Consider the following 25,610-nt stretch of genomic DNA (forward strand, 5'->3'; position numbering starts at 1 on the left):
ATTCCTGCAGTGGTTAGTATTGGGACTGGTGTTAACATCTTTGTGGGAGACATGGGCAGTGGGACTGAGTGTATCCTTAGCAAGTTTGTCAATGACACCGAGCTGTGTGGCGAGGTCAACTCACCGGAGGCAAGGGATGCCATCTAGAGGGACCCTGACAGGTTTGAGAGGTGGGCCTGTGCAAACCTCATGAAGTTCAACAAGGCTAAGTGCAAGGTCCTGCATATGGGCTGGGACAATCCCAAGCACAAACACAGGCTGGGTGGAGAATGGATTGTGAGCAGCTCTGAGGAGACGGACTTGGGGGTGTTAGTTGATGAGAAGCTCAACATGAGCCAGCAACGTGTGCTTGCAGCCCAGAAAGCCAACCACGTCCTGCATCAAAAGAAATGTGACCATCAGGTCAAAGGAGGTGATTCTCCCACTCTGCTCTGCTCTTGTGAGACCCCATCTGGAATACTGCATCCAGCTCTAGAGTCCTCAGCACAGAAAAGACACGGACTTGTTGGAGCGAGTCCAGAGGAGGGCAATAAAAATGATCAGAGGGTTGGAGTACTCCCCATATGAGGACAGGCTGAGAGAGTTGGGGTTGTTCAGCCTGGAGAAGAGAAGGCTCCAGGAAGACTTAATAGCAGCCTTCCAGTGCTTAAAGGGGGCTACAGGAGAGATGGGGATGCACTCTTTATCAGGGAGTGTAGTGAGAGGACGAGGGGATATAAGCTGAAAGAGGGCAGATTTAGACTAGATACTAGGAAGAAATTTTTCACTGTGAGGGTGGAGAGACACTGGATCAGGTTGCCCAGGGAAGTTGTGGATACCCCATTCCCGGAGGTGTTCAAGGCCAGGCTGGATGAGGCTTTGAGCAACCTGGGCTAGTGGAGGGTGTCCCTGCCCATGGCAGGGGGGGTAGAACTAGGTGATCGTTAAGGTCCCTTCCAACCCAAACCATTCTATGATTCTGTGATCTCTTCCCTGACCACAAGCAGAAATACAAGCAGATGAATTAAACAGTGCAGCTATTTCAGAGACTAAGGAAACAGGCCTAAAACGGACCTGTTGATATTAATTTAGAAAACAGTTAAGAACAACATTAATCAGGTGGAAGTCAAGGCACTAATTTTGTGCTGGACACCAATACGGAGAGTGAAATTTGATGGTGTGTTGTATGATATAATGCTAACTCTTCAGGTCTCTTTTTTTCTGAAGAATTATGAAGCTGAAACTACTTATAGTCTCAGTGATACATCACCTTTTTTAAGAACAAGGCAAATCTGATGTCTGTTATGTATGATCAGTCACACTGGGGACTAGCTACCTTTTACTACATCTAAACTTACCCTTTTGGTTTCCGTTATATTTTACATCTATTTCTGAATTATTAGGTAAACCAGCAGCTATGAGCATAACTTTTGAACATAAAGTTATGCCCTACAGAGATATAATTTCTCAGGTGAATTGTGTCAGGGATAGTCAAAGAAGCATTGGAAGGGAACTGAGAGGGAGCATGCAGAAGAAAGATGTAAAGCTTAGTGCTGAATTTTTGAGAAAACCACTAATTTTTTCCTACATGCCAGTTTCCTGCAAGCTTGTCAGTCCTTTAATTTTGAAGATCCTATGCCTTATGTCGCTCCTACATTTTGTAATTGCTTTTAAGTAAAAGTTTTAAAACACAAATGAATATCAGTTATAAATTCAAGATGTGTGAATTAACAGTGGTTTTGATCAAATATTAATGAGTCACACTCTCATGAGCCAGAACAAAGAAACAATTGAAGACACACTTTGTTGATATTCTAAAAGAGAATCATAGAAAAAGTTTAGTTGTCTGAAAGCATGCATGTATTTGACTAAGCTTGTCTCCTTAGAAACCAAACAATGGAAACTATTTAATTTATGTTATGATAACAGTCAGAAATGCACAGAATACCTCTGAAAACACAGAAAAAGATACTCTAGGATGGAAAGAAATACAACTAGGAAAGTATGTAATTGTATGTTTATTACTAACTACATGCACACATATAACAAAGAAAATCTTATTTTATAACTAATTTTCCTTGCTCAGAGTTTAGAAAGCAATCAAAATTATGCAAACTGCAACAGAAAACAGTATTCTGTTATTGAAATTGAAAATACCTGGCTTGCAACGGATGTGACTACCAGTTTGAATACTTCCTCAAATTTAAAAATGCCTTTATTAAAAAGGACTGTCTCATTTGTTTGCTAAAAATTAAGAAAAAAATACTTCCACAGTGATGTTATAAAATATTGAAACAATATTGCCTCAAAATATCCCCTTTCTGACCACATGCAATAATAAAAACATGACAGATACAGTATCTTATTCCATGTGACTTTTGGAAAGTTGTCATCTTGGAGATTAAGATCTCATTACGTGTAGTTCACTGGATACTTCATAACATTTTATGGATGGAGAAGTTTAACGCATTTAATAGTCCGTACTTTGATGCTATTTAAATTCTGAGGCTTTACTACTTGTGAGTAGTTTCTGACAAATATTATTTAGGTAATGTGAACTTTGGCTCAAAGTTGGGGCTCAGACCCACAAAGGTGATGTTGAATTCACGTTCTAGGTTGCACAGAAGTCAGATTACTGAATTACCTAGGTTACAACATCATGATAAGCAGAAGCAAAATACCTTATGTCTGTCTCAGGCTTTATCACTCACTATGCCTGGTGATAGGCCTAAAGCAGCAGCATCTTTGGAAAGTGACAACTGGTCTGTGTTTAAAGACTTAAGATGGAAGTGAAGTAAGGAAAGTCAGAGAAAGGATGAAAGGAAGAAAGGAAGTGTCATATGACTTACTACCCAGAGAAAAAGAGGGCAGTAAACTGAAAGATGTCATGGCTTTCTTCTTTCAAGACAAAATGAAACATCAGCCATTGAGGGGTGGGGAAAAGGGAGTAAAGCAGACGCATATTGTCGTATGCTACACACTGGGACTTTCTGAAGAAATCAATTTTTTCAGGTCCTGTATGGCAACAAAATATTATACGTGGTAATACCTACTTAGAAAAAAAGTCTCCATTCTCTCATTCAGAAAGAAAAACAGTAGCCCAACTGTAACCTAAATACTAGAAGTCATGAAAATAATTTCAGTTCTTTAATCACATCAGTATAAAGATTAGCTCTTTGTTCAACCTAATGAGTTTGATTTTCTGTATTCTTATATCACACCTATTAGCCTTCAACATAAGAATAAAGGGTTTTATCTCAGCTTCTAGAGCAGAACAGACATACACCTGCTTACAAATTTCATCTTAGCTGTTTCTGGACAAATTACAAACCAAGTGTTTGTTCAGTCTTACAAGTGAAATCTCAAATGTCCCATCCACATTAAACTACCAATTTCCTTAATGGCCTTTTTAATTTTGTTTTTTAAATGTAGACTTACCTCAAAAAACCCTCAGCACACACAAAACAACCACCTCAGATGTCATTGAACAGATGTTTGGGAAGGCCTAAATATGCACAGTAGATTTGACATTTTATATCTACAGGTACTAATCTGCTATAATCAGATATAAGCGTAAATCTTTCTGTACAGATACTTGAAGTATGTCATATGCCACCATTGATCCAATTAATCTCCAATAATGCTCATCTGATCAAAGGTCAGGAGACATGATATTCAGCAAATCATGCTCAGAACAAATAATCTCTTGCCTTAGCTGTTGTTTTGCCACTAACTGTGGCTTTTTTGGGGTAAGTAAACAAACCACTCATCTTTCTCTACTTTCTGAAAAAAAAGCTTCTTAAGATTCTCATATTTTTTAAATTCAACATTGAAATCTGAAAACAATTTGTTCATAACTAAGAAAACAAGGATGGACTTTTTGGGGTGACTGAGCTTCACTGACACTGCAGTAAAGCAGTGCCCTTTAAATGCCCACATAAATGCCTCCTTGTGCTATCAGCTACACAAACCTGCTCTGAAGAGGGAGGGCCAGCACCAGTTGTTTTGCTCTATTCTACAATCACTTACAAGCAAAGAAATGTCCTATATCCAGAAGACCTGATGTCTGTTTGATTACAGAAGCTGTAGATTTAAGGCAATCTCAAAAGGTTCAAGGTACCTTGGATAACATTAAGGAAGCCCTATATCATTCCAGGAATTACACTCTTCAGCACCTCTCGGTACTAAATGTACACCCCAGTCCTGGAAAGGAGTGCAAACCCAAATGTTAAGCCCTCTTCCACAGGAACTGTGTCAGTAAACCTTACTTTCTGAAACAGTTGCAGAGCTAGATGTTATGTATTGTTGCAACTAGGTACTTTGTCCAGGTTTCCAGTGTTAGAAAGCCCTCCAGTTGATTTCCAGAATAACTTAATAACTATGTTCTCCATTAAAAAAGAAATGGTGGCTGGAAAAAACTATTCCACATTTAATACATGTTGTTAAAGACAATACAAAGCAAAGTTAGCCACAGATGTTCCACACAAGGTATGCTACCCTCAGTTTTGCTCCAGAGCCTCACCAGATAAGAAATGTCATCATCACCCGCAAATCTGTATGCATGGAATGGAGACACTATACACACTTTTATAACACACTCACAAAAACCAGAAAAAGGCTCAAGTATTTTTGACCTCTTCCACATAAACTGGAAATGGATGTTTCCAAAGCATCTTCCATCTTACCAATTTGTGTCACTACTGAGCAGTCTCACGTCTAGAAAACAAAACTGGTGGTTTCATTGGTGGTCGAAATAGACCTGACTATATTTAAACTCTAAGTTACTGTGCAAATTAAGCTCATTCAGTATGAAATGTATTTCACTGTTTTTGAATTTCTGGCCTACCAAGGAACATGCTGGCTCATCATCTTCATCTGCTGATGGAATGCTTTCTATCTTTGTTTCAGCACACTCAGCTTTTGCATTAAAGTGCCTTTTTTGTCAAGCATCTGTGGATCTATTTGATTTTTAGGATATAAAAAAACCATCTCCTGCTTGTAAGAGTCAATTCTGTAACAGTACTTTTGCTGATTATTTTTTGGATTTTTCTGCCTTTTAAAAATTTTAAGTTTCATTAAAACCAAAATGGCCAAATAAACTATATCAATGTCGAGGGCTTTATTATGTTCAAGACTACATTAATGCAAATAATGTTGGTGCTGAAATCATACTGCAAAAGCTGAGATGCAATGTTAAGCATAACCTTCATATTCTGAGAAGTACAGTATGGTAACAAGAACTGAGCACTGTTTTATTCAGGTCAAAGTGACAACTTAGGAATGATTTGCGGATCGTTTATTATGTTGACAAGCTTCTCCATGTCTCCTCTACACATACGGAGTTAACATCTCAACTGGAATACACTGTCACTGCATTTTGCTTCTCAAATCTCTGTATTGTCACATTCAAAAGTTCTGCTAATGTGTTATTGGCACATGAGCTAGTTCACTTGATATGTCTTAGCTTTTACCCCAGCCTGGGAAACAACCTACTGCCTCAAAAAAAAAAAAAAAAAAGTTTCTTGTCCCTGCTATCAAGATGGATCTGTAAAGCGCCACTCTACCATTACTGCAAAACAATCTCCATTTCTTAGATCAGTGTTGGCTTTTGCTGCAGACTGGATAGAAATCCTCTATATCCATCATTTCCTTGAGGTACTTAAAAGTTCTGTTTGGCTTCTATTAGTACTAATGAAGCAGAATCTCCCATATTCCCAAAGGCTTTTCTAGATAAATAGATAGGAAAGCGTTTTAAACTTGCCTTTGTCCTACTACTTGAACAATAGAGAAATAAAGTACTATCTAATGCAGTACACAGCTTTGAAACAATTTTAAAGTATGTATTTCATAAATATGCTAAAACATTAAGGTGCATGCTTTACAAGGGCCTCAGACAAAAGGCTTTAACCTATACCATTTAATATTTGTATGTTCACATGAACAACTTCACATTTCAACTGCTCTGAATCAGAATTATCACCTCACTGACGCTTTACACTTAAAAAATAAGCACAGACTGCACTGAGATCTTCCTATGATTTAGCTCTGATTTCCTAATTTTTATTCCAAGCCATTTAAAAATTACAAGAAAAAATATTGTTCCCCATGCCAGTATACCAGGTTCATATTTAGAGTAACAGCTCTCTGCCAATGCATGCACACATCAGAAGGACCCCCATTTCATCCTAGCATGTCTGACCTCAATCTCTCTGTGTCTTGTTGTATTTTGAGTTGGCTGATTATACGCAGTAAGTTATTTGTTTCAGTACAACCAGTGAATTCTTGCATGCTACATATTTTCCTCTCAGCTTGCCACAACATAAGCCATAAGCAGCTTGATTATCTGACTTATTACATTCACGGTAGTAATAGTACAATCCTAGTAAAAGTGAATCAGGGATAAAAATAGTCTCCAAAATAATTTCCTGGGATTTCCTGGGTTTGGTTAGTATTAAGAAAGAGCTCATAATAGCAAGAAAATTAATACTGTGGGGGACCACCAGATGGATGTTTTACTTTTCTGGTAACTAAATATAAACATGTCACAAGCCTTGCCATGAAAAACACAAAAATACATCAAGCTTAGCTAAAACTCTCAAAAACAAACAAACAAAAAAAGATATTTTAGTTACTTTCCAGGGGGTTAACTTCTTCATGTGTACTAAATTAGTAGATAATGTCATCAAGGATTATGACAGACACATCTTATATATCACTTTGTAAATATTTTCTAAAACAAATATCTATTAGTCACACTGAGCTCTCTTGTTGATTTTACAGTTTATAATCTGCTAGAGTTCCTCCTCAAATTATAGTACAGAGGGAACAGATTACTGCACAGCTTGGTGAGGGTTCTTGCTTACAATGTGAAATAGTTCTACTTGACCCTAAAGCAAATCTCTGACTTTCTTGGAAAAGGAGTAATTCATGAACTGAAGAATGAAATGTGGCTTTTTTCAGTTTCAAATACACAGCACAGATCCACAGCACCTAAAGGAATATGCATATATTTGATTATATCTGAATTTGTTATTTCAGTTATTTTATCCAGTTTTCAGTTAATTATTGAAATCAATATATTTTACTCACCATAAAAAATGTCTACTCCACTTCCCCATGAAGATACACAATGGGAGAACAATTCTATTAACCAATTAACTTCCTTATCAACAAGGAGTGATTAACAGCACAGAAATATCACAGGAAAACATGGGAAATTCAACTGAAAGAACAGCTTCCTTTATCAGCACTCCATTAGGTGGAGCAGATTATTCTATTTATCTCCAAGTTCTCATATCCCCATTAATGAATAGACTTTTAAAAGTGTACACTCTAACACCTACGAAAATGACTCAGGGACAACATTTCTGAAATATCAGCCAGTCTCACTAGCAGAAATAAATCATGTTTCCACGGATGAATTCATTTCCGGTTCAAAAGCAAAAAGTGTTTTTCCCCTCATAGTGAACCATGGAGTCTTCCTGCGTCCTTAAAAACAACAGGTTTTGGAATCCTTCTCCCTTTCAGGTCTATGCAGAGAGCATGGTACAAAAACAGTTTAATAATCCTACTTAACTAAAAGTTAAAAGCTTTTGATTAATTTTTACTACAATTCAAGCTGGCAAGTGAATCAGAATGATGACACCATTTAAATGAACTTTAAATGACACATAACAGACAGAAAGAAGCAAAAATTGCGATATTGACCACATTCTAGAAAGACAGACACTAAACATATGCTTTTTGACAATAAAAGTAAAGCAAAAATTTAGATATTACACCAGGAAAAAGTTAGCCTGACACCACAGAGATATTTGAATTTTATTGGCTCCAAAAGTGATGAAATACTTGTACTTTACTATTGTGGTGTTTAGTCTTAATTACAATAAAAATGCCCAAGTCAAAAGTTGTTCATCAAGAGGAGATTTGGGCACACTTAATTTCTCTTACAGTGTAGTTGTCAGATTTTTTTTTGTCAGTGGGTATTTCTAAATGTGGAACTGCACAGCTGATGTAAGCAACTATATGTTAGATTTTCAGTTAAATTTGAGTTGTCCCAAAATAGTACTAGTTTCATTAAAGCTAAGAGAAACATATCAGAAAAATAAAGCAATTGCTTCAATACACATTTAGCAAAGCAAGCCTGTTTTAAAGTTGCAAGTGCACAGTGATGCTCTCTTTCAGCAGCTCTAACTAAAAATTCCATTGTCTCACCACACTGTGTTTAAACAAGCTCAGCGGTACATGTAATTAGAGGTAATGCAGAAGACACCTAGAATCATGTCCACGTTCCAGGTTATATTTTGTCTTTTCCTTGAATTTAATGGATATTATCCTGCAGGGTAATAGCTCTAAAAGTAAAAAGATCGTAAGTCATATGGAAACTGAACTGCAAGTAAAATAAGTGAAACAGGAGGTGAAGCCACAAGTAAAAATTGTGCTACTGTTCTCAGACAGCTACAAAACAGATTTCTTTTTTTTTTAAGCTTTTTACCTCAGAAGCACTTTATGAATTCTTAGTCCGTATAATTGTGTTGGTTTAGTTATGTTTTGAACTGACCACAGAAAAAACCCATAATGTACTAACAAAAGGAAATTCACATACAAACCCTCAAGTTTCCTTGACAAAACACATTTCAGGAGGCATGAAAAACTGTCTTGGAGTTCTCACAGCAAACGATTTTCACAGATCTACTAAACCATCTGGCATTCATAGATTACTGAAAGAAACCTTGAGATCATCTCTGAAATAACAGAGAATTGGGCCAGTCCGGATTCCTGGAGAACTGTAACCATGAAAAGCAGCATCTCTAAGAGGGATTTAGTTAACGCAAACCGAGTTTACCTCAACCTCATGGTACCACACAATGAAAAAAGATTGATATTGTCTCAACTGTTTTAACATCGAGTAGCAATACGTAAGAAGATTAAAATAAATAAATAATAAAAAAGGTAAGGGCTGGAGTTCAGTCCAAATTCACTGCGGCTTTCAGGAGCCCAAATCTTATTATGTCAGTGAGCTCACGTCTCAGAATTTGCTATTTGTAGCACTATTTAAAATTTGAGAGGAAAGAGAAAACGACTTACGACAAAGAGCTCATCAATCTGTTTAGCAATCAAAAGAAAGATCAAGGAAGATCAAAAGGTGATTTGATTACAGAACAAGTGTCTCAAAGGGAAAAAGAAGGGAACAAAAAAACCCCTCTGAGTAGGAAAGGACTCTAGTATAGTGAAGAAAGACACAATAAACATAATTGACTAAAAGCTGCGGACAAATTTATATGGGAAGGCATGAATTTTTAATAATGAGGTTGGCAAATCACTCAAACCATCACTGAAGGAAGGAGGTCTTTTTTAGCTTCTTAAAAACTGTGACAAATTTCTCATCTGCCCCTGTGTCTTCATCAGTAGACTTGATATAGCACTTCTTTCAGTATGTAAGAATACAACTATATGCCTAATGGGGCAGTAAGAATCTGTTAATATTTTTGTATCATTTTCAAAGTGAAAAATTTCCACTGAAACAAAAAAAACTAGTCACAATTCATAATTTTTTAAAAAAAAGTTTTACTGTAATCAAGTTTGGGTGTGATGATTTTATGCACAATAGTCTTAAGAGGTCAATGTCTGCAGATAATTTATTCAGTTCAAAAATCAAGAGAAGAGGGTACACATTTTCCCCCAAGATAAAATTAAATTTTAAAATATTTAGATCATGTATTTGTGGAAAGTAAGAAAGCCAGTGTTACTCAGAGAAATCTAAAAAAACCCCATGAACACTTAGGCTTTACAGGCACAAGTTCTTATGAGTTCCTTAAGTAAATCATATAACTGCTTAAAAGATGCAAACAGCATCATGACTTCCCCCTAATTATGACAAAATACTTACACTGTTATAGAGAGAACTGCTTTTGTGTTTACAATGGGTATTTTGTCTTACAGTATTGTACCCACAGACCCACTCTCTTGTCCATAAACATGCCTGAAAGGGAACACATTACTGAGCAGAGACAGAATGAAACACTAAGCAAGTATATATTTTTGAGGCCAGAGAATTCAAGCCTATGATGATTTTTGGTAATTGTGAATGAACGGTAAAAGAACAGTGTTTGAAAGGAAAAAGGTTTTTGCTTTTTCATCCCCTTTCCTGTCTCAAGTCCTGATTGATCCTGATTGATTCAGTATATTGGCATTTTTAAGTGATTCTTTTCTGAACACGTGAACCAGTCCTTTTCTGATTAGCTGAGCTAAAGAAAAAGTGAAAAAATATCTCACTTCTTATTCTGAACAAATTGCCTGTTAATGACTCAGTTCTCACCAGCGTTCACTTTAACCCAGCTCCTGCTTTACTAGCAGATTGCTACTCCTGCTGCTACCAGTTCAGTTGGGAAACTGCATCACTACAATGTTTTCAGAATTGTACAGTATTCATCAAACTGTCAGGACGACAGAGAGACAGACAGACAGGTAGGTCAAGTAACCACTCATCTACAGTTTTGACTACCTGCTGCTCCATGGCAGAACCTCAACCAGAAATAACTAGAAATCATAACACTAATGGAAAAGTAATATCTAGGATTAGATATTCTAGTGTGACAAGTATCAACCTAATATATCTTAAAGAAATGTCCCAATAAAATAAACTTCTCCTGAGTCTACAACACTAAAGGAACCATGGGTTCCACATATTACAGATGTGGTACAAAACTCTGCAGAAACCTTCTATCCAGATAAAGTAAAGCTTGATCATGGTAATAAAGCCTGGAAGGACCAGTCAGCCTTTCTATTAGATTGTACAACATAGAGGGGAGAAGCAAAAAAATGAAGATGCAAATCCCTAATTCTAATAAGGGAGGAGACATGAACTTTCATACTCATAAACAAATCTAATTTCTTTATCTGAACAGTCTCCAGAAAAATCTCTAACACTGTAGAAACTTCATATTTCACTGAACCACAAAAACTGTATCAGCTATAATTTTTTTCCCCAGAATTGTAAAAGGTCTCTGCAAATTATTATTTTTAAAATAAAATTGGTGGTATTTCCAAGTTTCTGGAAACATTTTAGAGCATTTCCGAATCTCATTTTACAACTAAATGCACTACCTTAAGTATTATTTAGTTACATGAAAACAATTTACTTCCATTTGAGTTCAAGTATCACATTATCAGTTTAGAAAAACATGTTTTTCATTTAAAATTCTTCTTGCATTTGAAATAGGTTATATTACATTACCTATCTAGATAACTCAGGTCCATATAAAATAATTAAAAATGTTTCATCCACAAGTCTAGCTCTTCTTCCATCTAATTAGAAGAATTAATTTTTCAGTGTTCCTACTACTTTTGTAACTGTTGCAAAACCAAAGCCTCATAACACAGTGACAACCTAGCCCCTCTCCACCCCAAAGCAAGTCCTTACTACTGGCAACACAGACAAGCTTGTTCAACATCAAAACCTACCCCTGCAGCAGCCATTATACCTAAAATGTAGCTTCCTAAAGATTACTTTCATGAACTCTTCCATTAGTTAACCCTTTTTTTTTTTTTTTAATTAGAAAGACACAAAAAAAAGTTGAGTGTTTTTTTCAGATCACTGCAGAACATCCATCACAGCAATTAATCCTGCAATAAAGATTGGCTAGTACGAGCTATAGCTGCTAGGCAGCTCTGCTGAAATCATCTGGACTATAAACAGGCGGGAAGAGATTATTGACAGGAGGTATGGCCTTAAGGCTCCTTCTATTCCATCACTCAGCATTAATACACCCTTTGTTACTGATGTGAAAGGGACTGCAACTCTTTTCCAGCCTCTCATCAACACGCATGTAGGCTACTGTATCGAGACACTCAGGGGAACTGACTCCAGCCTTGATTCTTCCCTGTGACAAAAACAATTCTTTAGCCTTTAGAAACATAATATTTCTGTGGATTCAGATAGCATGCGAACTGTTACCTATGGAAATACAAACTGCGATAGAAATCAAAATATACCATGCCAAGCTTGTAAAGTAAACAAAAATTTACCACAAAACAACTTTTCTTGCAGGAAGTGTCATTTACACAAGATCCTACTGCCTCTTGCACTCTTCAAAGATAAGCTTGTGTATTTCTAGAAATCATTAGGAATCCTCAGCAGCAGACTCTGACTGAGTCTACATTTTTTTTTCAAAGAATCTTGAAAGCCATCAAGAGATGGCTCTGGAAGATTTTTACCTTGTCACTTGCACCTGAATGGAAGACCACTCCCTTTAATATAGCAAATGTGTGTGCAAGTTTTTCCCACTACTTTAGAAACCTCTTCTCAGTTGGTCATGTTTTGCTTTTTAAGACTGGAAAAATTTAGTTTTAATGGTCAGAAGACCAATTTTTCTTTCTTCTTGGATGACAGCTACTGAGTACAGATCACTAGAGTCATCATTCTTTTCCTGGTAAAAGTCCCACAGCCCAATAGCAAATCTGGATTCTCAGGAAATCTTTGATCTGCAGAAGTCACATCAACAGCTCAGCTTAAGATCCTCCTATGTTGGTCCCCTCAACAGACACACACATCAACAGCATGTATGGAGAGAAGAGATGAAGGAGAATGTAACGATAATGACATGTATAATTTATCTTATTTTTAGTGAAAATCTCTGATTAAATGAACCAAGAAATTAAAAATACAATCATGATTTTGACCTTCAGACAACAGAGTCTGTTGAATCACTCTACTCTGCCTGAAACAGTTTTCACTGTGATCTATTATCAAGCTTGATTTTAGCTCCATTTTAAAAAGTAAAAAAGAAATCTTTTGTTTCATTTTATTTTCAAGTGGTGCACTCAACATATGAAAACGTGTGCACATATTCACATACATACAATCATATATATATGTGTAATATAGAATGTCTTGGTCTTCGTTTTGATCCTAGCAGAGACCACCAAAACAATTATTCATCAAATGGACAACATATTTCATCGGAGAAATCATTTATTTCACTGACTTTGAAATGGCTAACAGTCTTGACCTATGAAAGATGAGACTCCTGGTGGAGAGAGCACTGTAACAGCCAAATGAACATAACCACTTTTATGATAAATCTTTTTCCTAACAGATCATAAGTTTCCTGATGATGGACCCCACAGTTCAAGAGTTACATTGCAAATGCTACAGAGTAAGATTCTCCCATTTAGAGCTGAAACTGCTTTAAAGTTAAGAGAACCAGAATAGAACAACAAACAAGTAGCATCTTTGTAGTATAATGAAGAGTTATCTCAACTCAATACAAAATCTCAAGGAGCGTAACTGCAATGGAAATCTGTGTTTATGCCAGCATAATCAGATATGACCTGTGGAAGCACTTTTTAATTAAAACAGGAGTTACAGTACCTTGCATAAGGACTTGGACACAAGTTTGTTATATCAGCTTTCTTTTTGACTTCAATTAGGTGGTAATGTAAAACAGTTTTATTACTTTCACTGCATTTTTCATGCTCACTGAAAAAAACTAAAGAACTTCTGCTGTTCAGAAAAAGAACGTCGTTGCTGGAATGTAAAGCCAGGTAGTAAGATTCACATTTATGAAATATTTTCAGCAGAGCATACAAGACCTGAATCTCAATTTAACACATGGACAGTAAAGAAGAATATGTATGGCTAGATATTGTTCAATGTCTTCCAAAGTACTTGTAAGAATTCTCAGATTCCACAATGCATTAATAAAGTATGTGTAAGCTTAGTACTTACCCACAGAGGCATAATCCTTTGGAAGTTCAGGGTAAAGTTTGTTTGTATTCATTTTAGCTGAAAGAGAAAATTAAGTAGCTAGTTATATGATATACTAACAGATACTGGTATATTTCATATACTGCTTTTCTAATACATGTTCAATAGTTATAAAATGACTGCAGCTATCTAAGGAGCAGTACAGAAGAAAGAAATAAGGACTCTGCCTTATATCTGTTTCCAGAGAAATAAATGAAGTTAAGAACAGGAGCTGCACATTAAAGCCTTATTTTGAGCGAGAGCACTTTGGTAGACAAACTGTTATAGAGCCAAAACTCTGCCTCCTCTACTCTACTGTAAGACCTCTACTATTAAAAGATAATGACAACCTAGAAGAGAAACTAAGTTTTCTGGAAACCAGAAGTTTCTAGAAGTAGGACTAGCAGTTTCTAGTAAGACTGTTCTTTTTACTAAGTTTCATTGTACCACGGGGCTTCTACGTATCCAATAAACATGAATGCTTCCTTTGAGCTATTACATGCTTCCTTTGAGCTATTACCTGCTTCTGTAAATATACAAACAGTATTTCTATACCAAATCTCTCTGAGAGAAATCTTTGCTAATATAAAACAAACAAAACCTTTACCCTTTATCGCTCATGGCACTATCCCAACATGCTTTCAGTGTTTGCCCAAGGATGAGTATTAACAAAAGATTTTTATAGAGACAGATATTACTATAATAATTACATAACACTGACTAGCTTTAATGCTCTAAGTCTATATATGAGTAAATGAACCATTATCAAAATTTATTTTACCTGGTGGTGCTGGTCTAACAGCGGGTTTAGGTGGCTCTGGTCTCGATGATGGTCTAGGAGGTGGGTCATTTACCTAAAATGTACAATTTTTTATAAAAAGTTGCATCATACCTAGAAGTATAACTTCAGAGCCTAGAGGTATGTCAAGTTACACTGAAGAAAAAATCACTTTTTCTCCACTGAAATTGTATGAACTCGACACACTATAAGAACTAGTGACACACACATGACTGAAGTAATTCACTGTGGGTTTAACAAAGATTAAAGTAAATTATTTGTCTATCAGTAACATGAACATCTACAAGAAAACATTTTCTACAGTCTTAGTATTGTATTGTAAATGTGATTGTTTGAATGGAAGACAGTATCTGTATCAAACCTGGTATGCTCATTATTTGCAGATTAACTTGATTAGAAATAGTTGAACAAACTTTTCTAATCATCACCTTAGATTTGATTATGCACTATTATAAAAACATACTTTGTTATGACGGAGGATTCAAAGCAAAGCCAGTAACATTCTTGTCCAGAAGAGAGTATCAGTGCAATACTTGAATGGATATATTACTCACATGCAGTATCTGCAATGTGTTATGCCTTTAAGCATCAAATAGAGAAGATAAAAATGCCACATGAACATCAGCATTACCACTGACTAGGAAAAGTTCAGGAACAGAAAAAGCCTATGTGAAAAAGAGGTGCACAAATCCTTCTTTGTTCCCTTACAGCTTTTCCTGGATTATTTTTTTGCTCTTCATTTTCATATTCTTCAGTGAAGGATGCTAGAATTTCATAAAGGTCTTCTGCTTGAGCAGGAAAAGGCACATCACCAAGCAAGATGGCACTAGCACGAATATCCTGCCCATAAAACCTGATATAAAAGAAAAGATGCCAGTTATTTGATCATGATTACAATTCGCCTTGTGCAAATGTTGCCCCCACCCTGTTCCTGGTCCTGCATTTCTCCTACTTATCATCCACTGAGAAATGACAGAACTAGTTCAATGCTGTAAATTTGAAATGATAAGTAATTGCACCAAACTTGAATGCCTACCTCCCATCTTATTTCAACATGTTCTTTACCAGTAATACTCTGTTCCTGGTCATGCAGTGTGCATCAGCTAGACCATCTGAAAGCCGATCACAAAGCAAACTGAAGAAACACACACCACTTTTGCAAAGCATTGTAATAGATTCCTTAATGATGTTCTAAAATTCCTTAATGGAAACATTGGAACCTCAATTTTACAAATGGAGGTGGCTAAAAGTTACCAACATTCTCTCATTAAAATCAGTGCTAGTATTTGCTTACATTAGCAGAATCAAAGTTTTCGTAAACACAGAACGTACAAGTGCAAGACATTCAGAGGCTGCTTGGATTTTAAATTTAATAGGAAAGAGGAAACAACATTCCATATGCTGGGTATTTTCTCAGTTCAGTGACTCTCTAAACCAGATTTTTTTTTTGTATCCTAAAAAGTGGCCTAAAAGAATATTTCTCATTACGCAGTAAATACCTCAATACCTATCTTCTATGGTATTGAACTGGGTTTAGATGGAAAGGTTTTGGTAGCGGGGAGGCTGCAGGGGTGGCTTTTGTGAGAAGCTGTTGGAAGCTTCTCCTCTCTCTGATAGAGCCAATGCCAGCTGACTCCAAGACAGACCCATATCTGGCCAAAGCTGAACCAGCAACAGTGGTAGTGCCTCTGGGGTAACATATTTAAGGGTAAAAGAAGCTGCACAACAGCAACTGGGAGAGAAGAGTGTATGCGAGAGAAACAATTCTGTAGACACTGACGTCAGTGAAGGAGGAGGAGTATGAGGTGCTCCAGGCGCTGTAGCAGAGGTTCCCCTGCAGCCCCTGGTGCAGCCCGTGGTGCAGCAGCTGTGCCCCTGAAACCATGGAGGGTAACGGGGGAGCAGAGACACACCTGCAGCCATGGAGGGGAACGGGGGGAGCAGAGACACACCTGCAGCCATGGAGGGGAACGGCCCCCCGGCAGCCATGGAGGGGAACGGGGGAGCAGAGACACACCTGCAACCATGGAGGGGAACGGGGGATCAGATATCCACTGGCAGCCCAGGGAGGACCCCATGTCAGAGCAGGTGGATGCCCAAAGGAGGCTGTGACCCTGTGGGAAGCCCAAGCTGGAGCAGACTCCTGGCAGGAACTGTGGACCCAAGGAGAGAGGAGCCCACGCTGGAGCAGGTTTGCTGGCAGGATTTGTGACCCCGTGGGGGACCCACGCTGGAGCAGTTTGTGAAGAACTGTAGCCCATGGGAAGGGCCCACGTTGGAGCATGGAGGACTGTCTCCTATGGGAGGGACCCCACACTGAAACAGGGGAAGAGTGCGAGGAGGAAGGATTGGCACAGACAACGCGTGATTAACTGACCACAAGCCCCATTCCCCATCCCCCTGCACTGCTGGAGGGGGAAACAGGTAGAGAAGTTGGGAATGAAAGTGAGCCCAGGAAGATGGGAGGGGTGGGCGGGAAGGTGGTTTTTTTTAGATTTGTTCTTATTTCTCATTATCCTACTCTCTTATTAACTGTCAATAAATTAAACTAATTTTCCCAAGTTTAGGGTTTTTTTGCATGAGACAGTAATTGGTAAGTGATCTCCCTGCCTTTATTTCAACCCATGAGCTTGTCGTCATATTTTTTCTCTTCCCATCCTGCTGGAGAGGGGGAGTGGCAGAGCAGCTTCGTTGGCATCTGGTGGCTAGCCAAGGTCAACCCCCTATGGATATATAATTTCTAGACATTCAGCATCATCTCAATACCCACTACAAGATGTCTAAATTGAAGAAACTCTTGCCCCTCAAGAAACACTACACTCAGCACAGTATGTTCTCACAATAAATTTTTCCAAATTGAATGTGTCCTAGTTCATTTTGTTACTGTGCCTTCATTGAATCTTCTAGATTTGAAGAAAACTTACTTGCGATTTGTTTCTTTCCTTTCAATTAAACAAGTTCCTTCTAGAGATACACCTGCAAACAGTCCTCGAGATTTGCAGTATGTATAGACAGCAGCAGAGCTTCTCAGGGCAACATCCCCTTCTAAGTTTCTATAAAGAAAAACGTTTTGGTTGACATTTTTCAATATGGCTTTGCAACATGAATACCAATTATCTTTTTATTTCAATCCTACCAAAAGCAAGAGTTTTGCTTCCCTCTGTTCTTCCAAACTCTATTGAATATACTCAAGTGGGTCAGATTTGAAATCCATTTTCAGTTCTTATTTCAGACAGGACCCAGTACAAAGTAATTAAGTTGTTTGATAAGGTTTCTTCTGAAGCACAAAACAATGTTGCCTCATGTGAATGTTCCACATTAGACCTCTTCTTGCATTCAGAAGTCTGAAAATTATTAATCCATGTTTTAATAATGTTTTACAATGATCTGATTATATCTGTAGTGACTCGTAACTCTATTCAATATATCCAAATCCTCCATTTTATAGTGCCCAAAACAGCATAAAATACTTAAATTAAGGCCTTATCAGACCTCAATAGAATAGGAAGATTCCAATTTTTGTCCTACACAGGATCACATAGTATTTTAGTTTTTAAGATACCTCCAGCGTCAGTCAGTCTCCTGCTCAAAACGGATAAAATATCAAACTGAGATGAAGTTGCTCTGGCCTTTGTCTAGCCAGTTTTTGAAGACTTCTGAGGATATAGATTCCACAGACATTCTGGGAAACCTATGCCAGTGCTCAATTATACTCATGCTATTTTTTTTTTTCCTCATATCCAATCAGAACCTTCCTTGTTTCAATTTATGAATACCATCTCTCACTGTCTTGCGGTGTACCTCAGTAAAGAATTAGGGTCTGTCTTCTTGGTGACACGCAATTGGGAATGCAGACTCTTAGAAGACCTCAAGACCACCTCTCCTCCAGGTTAAAAAAGCCAGGCTCCCCCCAGCCTCATTGTTTACGTGCTTCATGTCCCTGGCCATCCTGGTAGCCGTTCACTTCATGCACTCAAATTTATAAACATCTTTCTTGGACTGCAGGGCTGAAACTGGACACAATATTCTAGGCACAGTCTATGAAGTGTCAAGTAAAGGGGAACAATCACTTCCCTTATCTAGTGGTTACAGCTCTGTTGATACAGCCCTCTACACTGTTCGCTACTTTTTCTGTCAGGATGCACTACTGGCTCGGCTTCCTGTCCGCCGAGACCCCAGCACCTTCTCAACAAGGCAGCTACCCACCCTGGCAGGCTCTGCCTACATAACTGCAGAGGGTTCATCCAGCCAAGGGTGCAGAACTTAGCATTTGTCCTTGTTTAATTTCATGAGGTTTCCTGTTGGATCTTTCCTCCACACTCTCTAGAGCCATCGCTCTGATGGCACCCCTACCCTGAAGTGTAGTGGCTGCACCCCCTGATTTGGTGTCATCCACAAACTTGAAGAGGATATTCTGCATCTGCTCCTCCAGGTCATTGACATAAATATCAAACAGGAGAGGTCCCAGAAGAGTCTGAGGAATTCCACAGAAACCTGGCTTCCAAGTACAACATGAATCATTAACCACTGTTCTTCAAGCCTGATGACCTGGTTTTTTACCTATTTGCTAGTCTGCCCTGACACCTAGGCCACAATGTCCCAGCCTGGACACAGAGGTGTTGCAGGACAGCATATTGAATGCCTTTGCAAGGCAGATGACAATCACTGCCCCCCCGCCCCGATCCACAGAACTCTCTCATCTGTGGAATAGGTATCCTCTTATTCTTTTAGTTTGTCAGAAGAGATGAAAAACCACCAGTAAAAACTAACTTAAAAAAAAACAAAAAGCATAAGGAGGCACATGGCCCATGAGTGGTCTGAGGCTTGGTAAGCCTGGAGAAGAGAAGACTTATGGGGAAGCTAACAGCAGCCTTCCAGTATCTGTGAACAGGCAATCAAGAATACGAAGCCAGGCTCTTTACAGACATGTACGGTGGAACGATAAAAAGTTATGGACATAAATTGAAAGAAGAAATGTTTCGACTGGATGCAAGGCAAAACTTTTTACCATGAGGACAGCTGAAGAGTAGAGAGGGTTACCAAAAGAGCCTAAGCAGTCTCCAGCCTTGGAGGTTTTCAGGAACCAACTGGAATACAGGCCTGAGCAACCTGATCTGAAGTAATAAAAGAACTTGCTTTGAGCAGGAGGTGGGAGTAGAGATCTTGTAAGGTCCCTTCCAAGTTAAATTACTCTAATTATATTGTCTCATCCTTCAAAGCCGGCTTGACCACTTAAGGTTTAAAAGTAATTATGCAGTGTATTTTTTATCTACTGTCAGGCAGATCTGTGGTGACCAAAAGCACAGACCCACAGATTAATGAAAATAATGGTTCAGTCAGGCACAGCAGCAACTGTGCTCTTTGAGCTTAGCCAAGCAGTCTCCTGCAAAAAAGAGAATAAATCTCAGAACACTTTCCATCTATCAACAAATGCCTTTCAGGAAAAGAAAAGGAAAAAGGGAAAGAAAAACAAACAAACAAACAAACAAGGTAACAAGTGACTGAAAAGACATAAAACTACAAGAACAATACGGTTCAGTCAGCACATAGGTTGTCCAAGTTGTTTTGTAACAAATCAAAAAAAAGCCACACCAATGTCTATATACAGATTTAAAAACTATCTTCCATATTTAATTATGTCCCATATTTAAATTTACCCTATATTAGGAAAGTATTTGACTCACCTCCCCAGAGGTCCAATTGCCACAGTAAGATTTCCTCCAAGTGTAAGATTCCCTCCTTTGGCAAAAGCTTCTACTGCTCTTTCATGATTCAATATTATCACTAAATCTGAAACCTATAAAATATCAAAAAAAAGTACTATGCTTTTTAAGAAGAAAGTTAGAACAGCATGAGAGAAGTATCTTTGGTTTTGCAGGAAAGCAGGTGGGAGTATCGAAGATATTCCCTTCTGCAAACGAAAACTAGTTCCAGATTTATTAAGGTTTTAATTCAAGTGAGAATCTCTCATTCTCTCAGAGAATTACTTCCTTTTTTTGTAAAGGATTCTTTTGAAACAGTTTTCATAGCAAAGTTGATTATTCTTCTGCAAGGTATTTTTAAACTAAAAATCCTTTCACCTACTTTTAAAATCAAATTTGATTTTTTTCCTAGTGCTGATATGGTCAGTATGTGATACACAACAGCTGTAACAGAAACCCTATTCTACTTCAAAATTTCATAATCTACAAATTTCTATTTTCTATAGCTTTTGCAAACAATCATGAAGGCATTTTCAGATGTGAAGAGCAATCAGATTAAGAAAATAATGTTGACCCTTCCACAATTGAATTAATAACAGCAAGACAGAACCTGGTAAACAAAAATTATTTTCCAAAGAACAAACAGCTAAAAGAACACAGGTTTTCCTACTACTGACAAAATTGTATTTTCTTGACAGAAAATTTAGGGTTTAGTGTATATATATATATATGAACAAATATTTAATTTATTTAAGACTTGAATATATGAGATGTAGCCAGTCTCTTCAAGAAGCTATTAAACCAAATAACTGAAGAGCTAACAAAGTATTTTTGAAAGATTCAAACACAAAATGGAAAAAAAAGATGAATATTTTTTAAAAGACTTTATTTGCCTGGACTGTGACACAAAATGCATGTATCTGAGAACTTCTACCACTATTTAAATTGGTGTCTACAACTATTTAAATCGATGACTATTACCATCAGTATTATAAAACTGTAACTCTCTTTGATTTAACAAATTTCAATGAGAGTCTCCTATAACTCTTCTCCCAAACTAGGACACATTTTAAGGAAGGAAAAAGTCTTTCAAAAACAAGCATGATCCTATAAAGATCACTCTATTTTACCTGAAAGCTCAGTAAACACAATACATGTACTAAAAAAACCCCACTGCAACAGTGCCAGCCTGTTCAACAGAGGAGATTAGACTTTCTGTAGCTTACTGCGATGGATTATCTTTTCAACAGATATCTTGACTACCCAAGGACTACCGTGCCTGATCTTTCATCTGGTAGACTTGACTGAAAGCCAGGTTCAGAAAAAACTTGCAACTTACCCCAAATTCCAAACAGTGACAGCAGGGAATACAAGAGGAAATACCAGATTATTTGCAAAACAAGGCTGGCCCAGAAGTATTACACACAGCATAAGAGAGGCCTTTGTTATTAGCCCCCTGGTAACCTCCACCCCATCCCAAACAAAAGATGGCAGACATCAGTAGTTTCTGAATCATCCAGGGATGGAGGGAGAATGTCATTCAGGATGCTGATACCTGCTCTTACCTATTAAGAGGATGAATCCACAGCTAAAGCTAAATGAATCCATAGTGAGAAAACCTTCAAGGAAAGAATCTAGATGAATTTTGAAATTGTTCTTTAATTTGTAGTACCAAGTTGTTTACTATGACTTCTGAAGTCTGTGATTTCCTTAGCCACAATTAAGCACCACTAGAACCACTAGAATAAAATTCAACCAATTCTACAACTTTTAAGTCTACATATGACTAATAGAATGCTGAAATTGGACTCTGGGCTCCTAAGCCACTTAGGTGTTTCTGAATAGCAACTCTCCTCTAGAATAAATAAATAAGATTGTGTTATAATAATGCCAGTAAGGAAACAGTATTTTGTAAGCTGACTAAAATTTCAAATGAAGGGCACAATACTACTCAGAAAAAACACCCTCTCAGAAATAGCTTCTGTATTGAGAATATCTGAGTCAGTATCAACAGTGAATGGTTACATTATCTAAAAGATCAGATGGAGATTATTAAAGGAAAAGTTTCATAGATTAAACAAAGCATGTGGAGAGTCTGTTTCACTGTCATAAAAGAAAAAAAAACAACAAACAAACCAAAAAACCAAACCCAAAACACCAAACGCTGGGGCTCAAACTCAAGGTTTTGTTACATGTTCAGATCCCATAGTCAGGAAAACCAAAGAAAAACCCTCACATCCTTTAAAAAGTGCACAGCAATAATGCCTGAGATGACACAGTGAACAATAAGGATATAATAAAATATTGATCCGTAGTTCATTATGTGAGTGCTGGTAGACTGGCTGTCAGGACAGGGAGAGCTGGATAGTTGTAGGAGACACACTGGGGGCTGGCATGGACCACCCAGATCAGCTATGCATGGATTCTTCTGAAGAGCAGAACACACATAGCAAGAGGTCTTGTTGGCATCATACTGTTACTTTGATTTTCTTTGGCAGAACAGAAGCTACAGAAAGCAAAGAGAAGGACAGGACTGGAGGCTAGGGTGGGAAAGAGGATGAAAGATGGAAACAAACAAGGATGAAGAAGCTATGAGGAAGAAGAGATGGGAAGCAGAGGCAGAGTGCTGTCAGGGCTCAGATCAACAGGATTTCTCTGAACATGTTGAGAGTCCCTTACTTAACCATTTATGTTGTCTGGAAACTGGCTTGTTTTCTGTAGCATTCCTTCAGAGGAGATACCACCAGCTTTGGTGCTCTCAAACTGAAGGGTCAAGCCACTAATCACAACTTTGAGTGGGAAATATATGAAGGACAGCAACATTAGCTAGGCTCCATTTTACTCCATGTGATACAGTGTTAAGTATAGGATACTTTTAATTAACTCCAATTGGTTTATATGTGAACACTGACAGAAAGCTTTCCATAAGGGAAAAATTCAATCTGCTAGAATTGAGAAATCGAGAAAACATCTGTTACGTCACTTCTTTTCATTTAAGTCTCTCCAAGTAATTAGACTGATAGGATCAAAGTGCCTATTTTGTTTGTCTAGTATAAGTGAATTTTATGAGAGATTTTTTTACACAGAAAAATAGATTCTATGATTTCACCAACATTTAGATCTTTGTCAATGCATTTTAATTTCTTAAAAAAAATGTTACCGACAAGTATTTCAAATGCAAAAGTATACCTCAATTCCAATTTCAAATCCACCACCAAGGCCAGCAATTCCTATTGCAGAAGGAGCAGACCAGGCTGTTGTGCAAAACAAGACAAATTTACAGAATTTTTACCATGTTGTAAGAAACACTAATTTTATTATTACAGTTAAAAAATGCTAAAAATTTCTCAATTTAAAACTGTGTTCAAAACTACTACAATGGAATCACATAACTATACTGGTTTATCCCACAGGAAGAAATTCAAGAAATACAAACCCTTGTGATCTGAACAAATCTTTGTTACAAATTATTCATGATACTGAAAGCATTTACATCTGGTCAAAAGTAGGTACAAAATTTTGAAAACAGCTTTCAAATCAAACATTGTCACCTATTGGCTTGACTCCTCACACATCTCGTGTCTTATGCTTTGAAAAGAAATAATGAAGAAAAAAATACTTTTTTTCTTTAAACTCTCCAATGAAGTACAAAATGAAAATATCCACTTACTTCCATTAGGAAGGCGAGCTAATACAATTCCACTTCCACCTCGAGCAGTGACCAAAAATCCAGCTTTGATAACGGACAAAACCGCAAGGCCTTTGGCTTTAGCTATTACATGAGCTGAAACAGCAAAATCATTTATTCAAGATCTTGTAAGAGAAGTTCTAAGAGAAGGGGAAAATAAAAACTCTACATTTAACAATTTTGAACACATAAAAGTCAAATAATTAAAGTAAAAGCTTAAAGAAAACTGCAAAAAAGCTGAACTGATAATGACGCCTCCACTCCATAGTCAACCACAAAGCTAGTCACAAGCCACATTAGCCTGAGACAATCTCTCCAGTGCCACAATTGTTTTGCCTGTCTCTGTTAGCTCATACAGAATTAGCTTGCTTATTGTCACGAACACTGTGTGTGAGTACCCTTAGCAAAATAAAGAGGCAGTGAATAGTTGGCAACCACACCTCTACAGATTTTTGGAGTAGTCTGAATCCAGAACACAGTGACACACAGTAGCCTAAGTAGCTTATATCATTAGACAGTATTGGTGGCAAATAAAGTGCCATCGTCCTGCAATTCTTACTGCAGACCTTCTGGAACATAATATTTATAAACGCAAAGCCACAACCAGCAACACCAGTTGAAGGAAGATGCTAGGAGAAACACAGAATAACAATTTGAAGAATAAAGAGCATGGCAGCAAAGACTTTCCTTCAACTTATTTTCACCTAGCTAATTCTAATAAACACAGATATACAAGAACTAGAGCTACTATTCCAGGTTCTCCCTTAAGAACAGACATTCACAGGGTGAGCATGAGACAGTCCATCCACCCCAGAGGGAAGCCTTCCTGTGCTGATACCCTGTGGTCGTAAGCATGCAAAAGATCTTTCCCAGTAAATATTGTCTGCCTAGAATACAGCAAACTGCACTCCTTTACTTCCAAAATGTTTTCATGAAAGTTATGGCACCCCAGATCTTCATTCCTCTCTTAAGTTATGGTCAGTGAAAACAGAGAGAACTGGTAAAGAGAGCATGATTGAAACACAGGGGAGTGATGGAGGTTTTAGCTGAGTTAAAACATTTTCTTTACTCACGAGGTATGATTTTATCAGGTCCATTTCTAGAAGTTATTTCTGTAAATTCTCGCAATATTTTAGCTGCCTTTTTAGCTTCTGACTTCAGGTTGGAAGGTATAGGGTTATTCACTGTAAAACATGAAAGAAATAACAAATTATATCTATGGTCAGTTCAGGATAGCTCATATAAAAATCAAAGTGCAATTTGTATGGGAAAAGTGGTTCTTTACAAATAAAGAGTAAGCCAAACAAACGGGAAACAGCAAACATAACAAATGATCTTCTGCATCAGACCCGCATTTTGTCTCTGAGAGTTGTAACAGAAGACACCATTTAGGAAGAGCACATAAGCCTATTCTTTTCCACAACCTGTTCTCCTTGTAACTCCTCAGAGTCCACATTGGTAACAGCAAGGATGTTGGAGATACACCCTCTGTTGTTCCTGTCACTATTTACTTATGGGCTTGTTGCATATGAATTTGTCTAACACCTTTTCAAACCTGCTGATACTAGAACTCCTGCTGCACCAGTTTACTACCTGCTACTTAAAGAAATACTTGGTCTATTTTAAATTAATCTACTAGTTACAGTGAATGCCTGCTAGTTCAAGTTTCATAAATTCTGGTGAGCAACTACTGCG

The 25,610-nt window shown here is 37.5% G+C and overlaps 1 protein-coding gene across 1 annotated transcript in view; it reads right to left on the reverse strand.

The window, feature by feature from the left end:
* SH3YL1 (SH3 and SYLF domain containing 1) overlaps positions 1–25,099 on the reverse strand; it is a gene marked incomplete at its 5' end in the record, with an annotated part of 35,965 nt that extends 10,866 nt beyond the window's left edge. The window contains 8 exons of the mRNA XM_010078680.1: positions 13,709–13,765; positions 14,508–14,580; positions 15,234–15,378; positions 17,450–17,578; positions 20,210–20,322; positions 23,417–23,481; positions 23,898–24,011; positions 24,989–25,099. Of these exons, the coding sequence (XP_010076982.1) occupies positions 13,709–13,765; positions 14,508–14,580; positions 15,234–15,378; positions 17,450–17,578; positions 20,210–20,322; positions 23,417–23,481; positions 23,898–24,011; positions 24,989–25,099 (807 nt within the window). The remainder of the gene's footprint in view (positions 1–13,708; positions 13,766–14,507; positions 14,581–15,233; positions 15,379–17,449; positions 17,579–20,209; positions 20,323–23,416; positions 23,482–23,897; positions 24,012–24,988) is intronic.
* Between the last annotated feature and the right edge of the window lie 511 nt (positions 25,100–25,610).

Source organism: Pterocles gutturalis, unplaced genomic scaffold, assembly GCF_000699245.1.
Source record: "Pterocles gutturalis isolate BGI_N339 unplaced genomic scaffold, ASM69924v1 scaffold11813, whole genome shotgun sequence".
NCBI lineage: Eukaryota > Metazoa > Chordata > Aves > Pterocliformes > Pteroclidae > Pterocles > Pterocles gutturalis.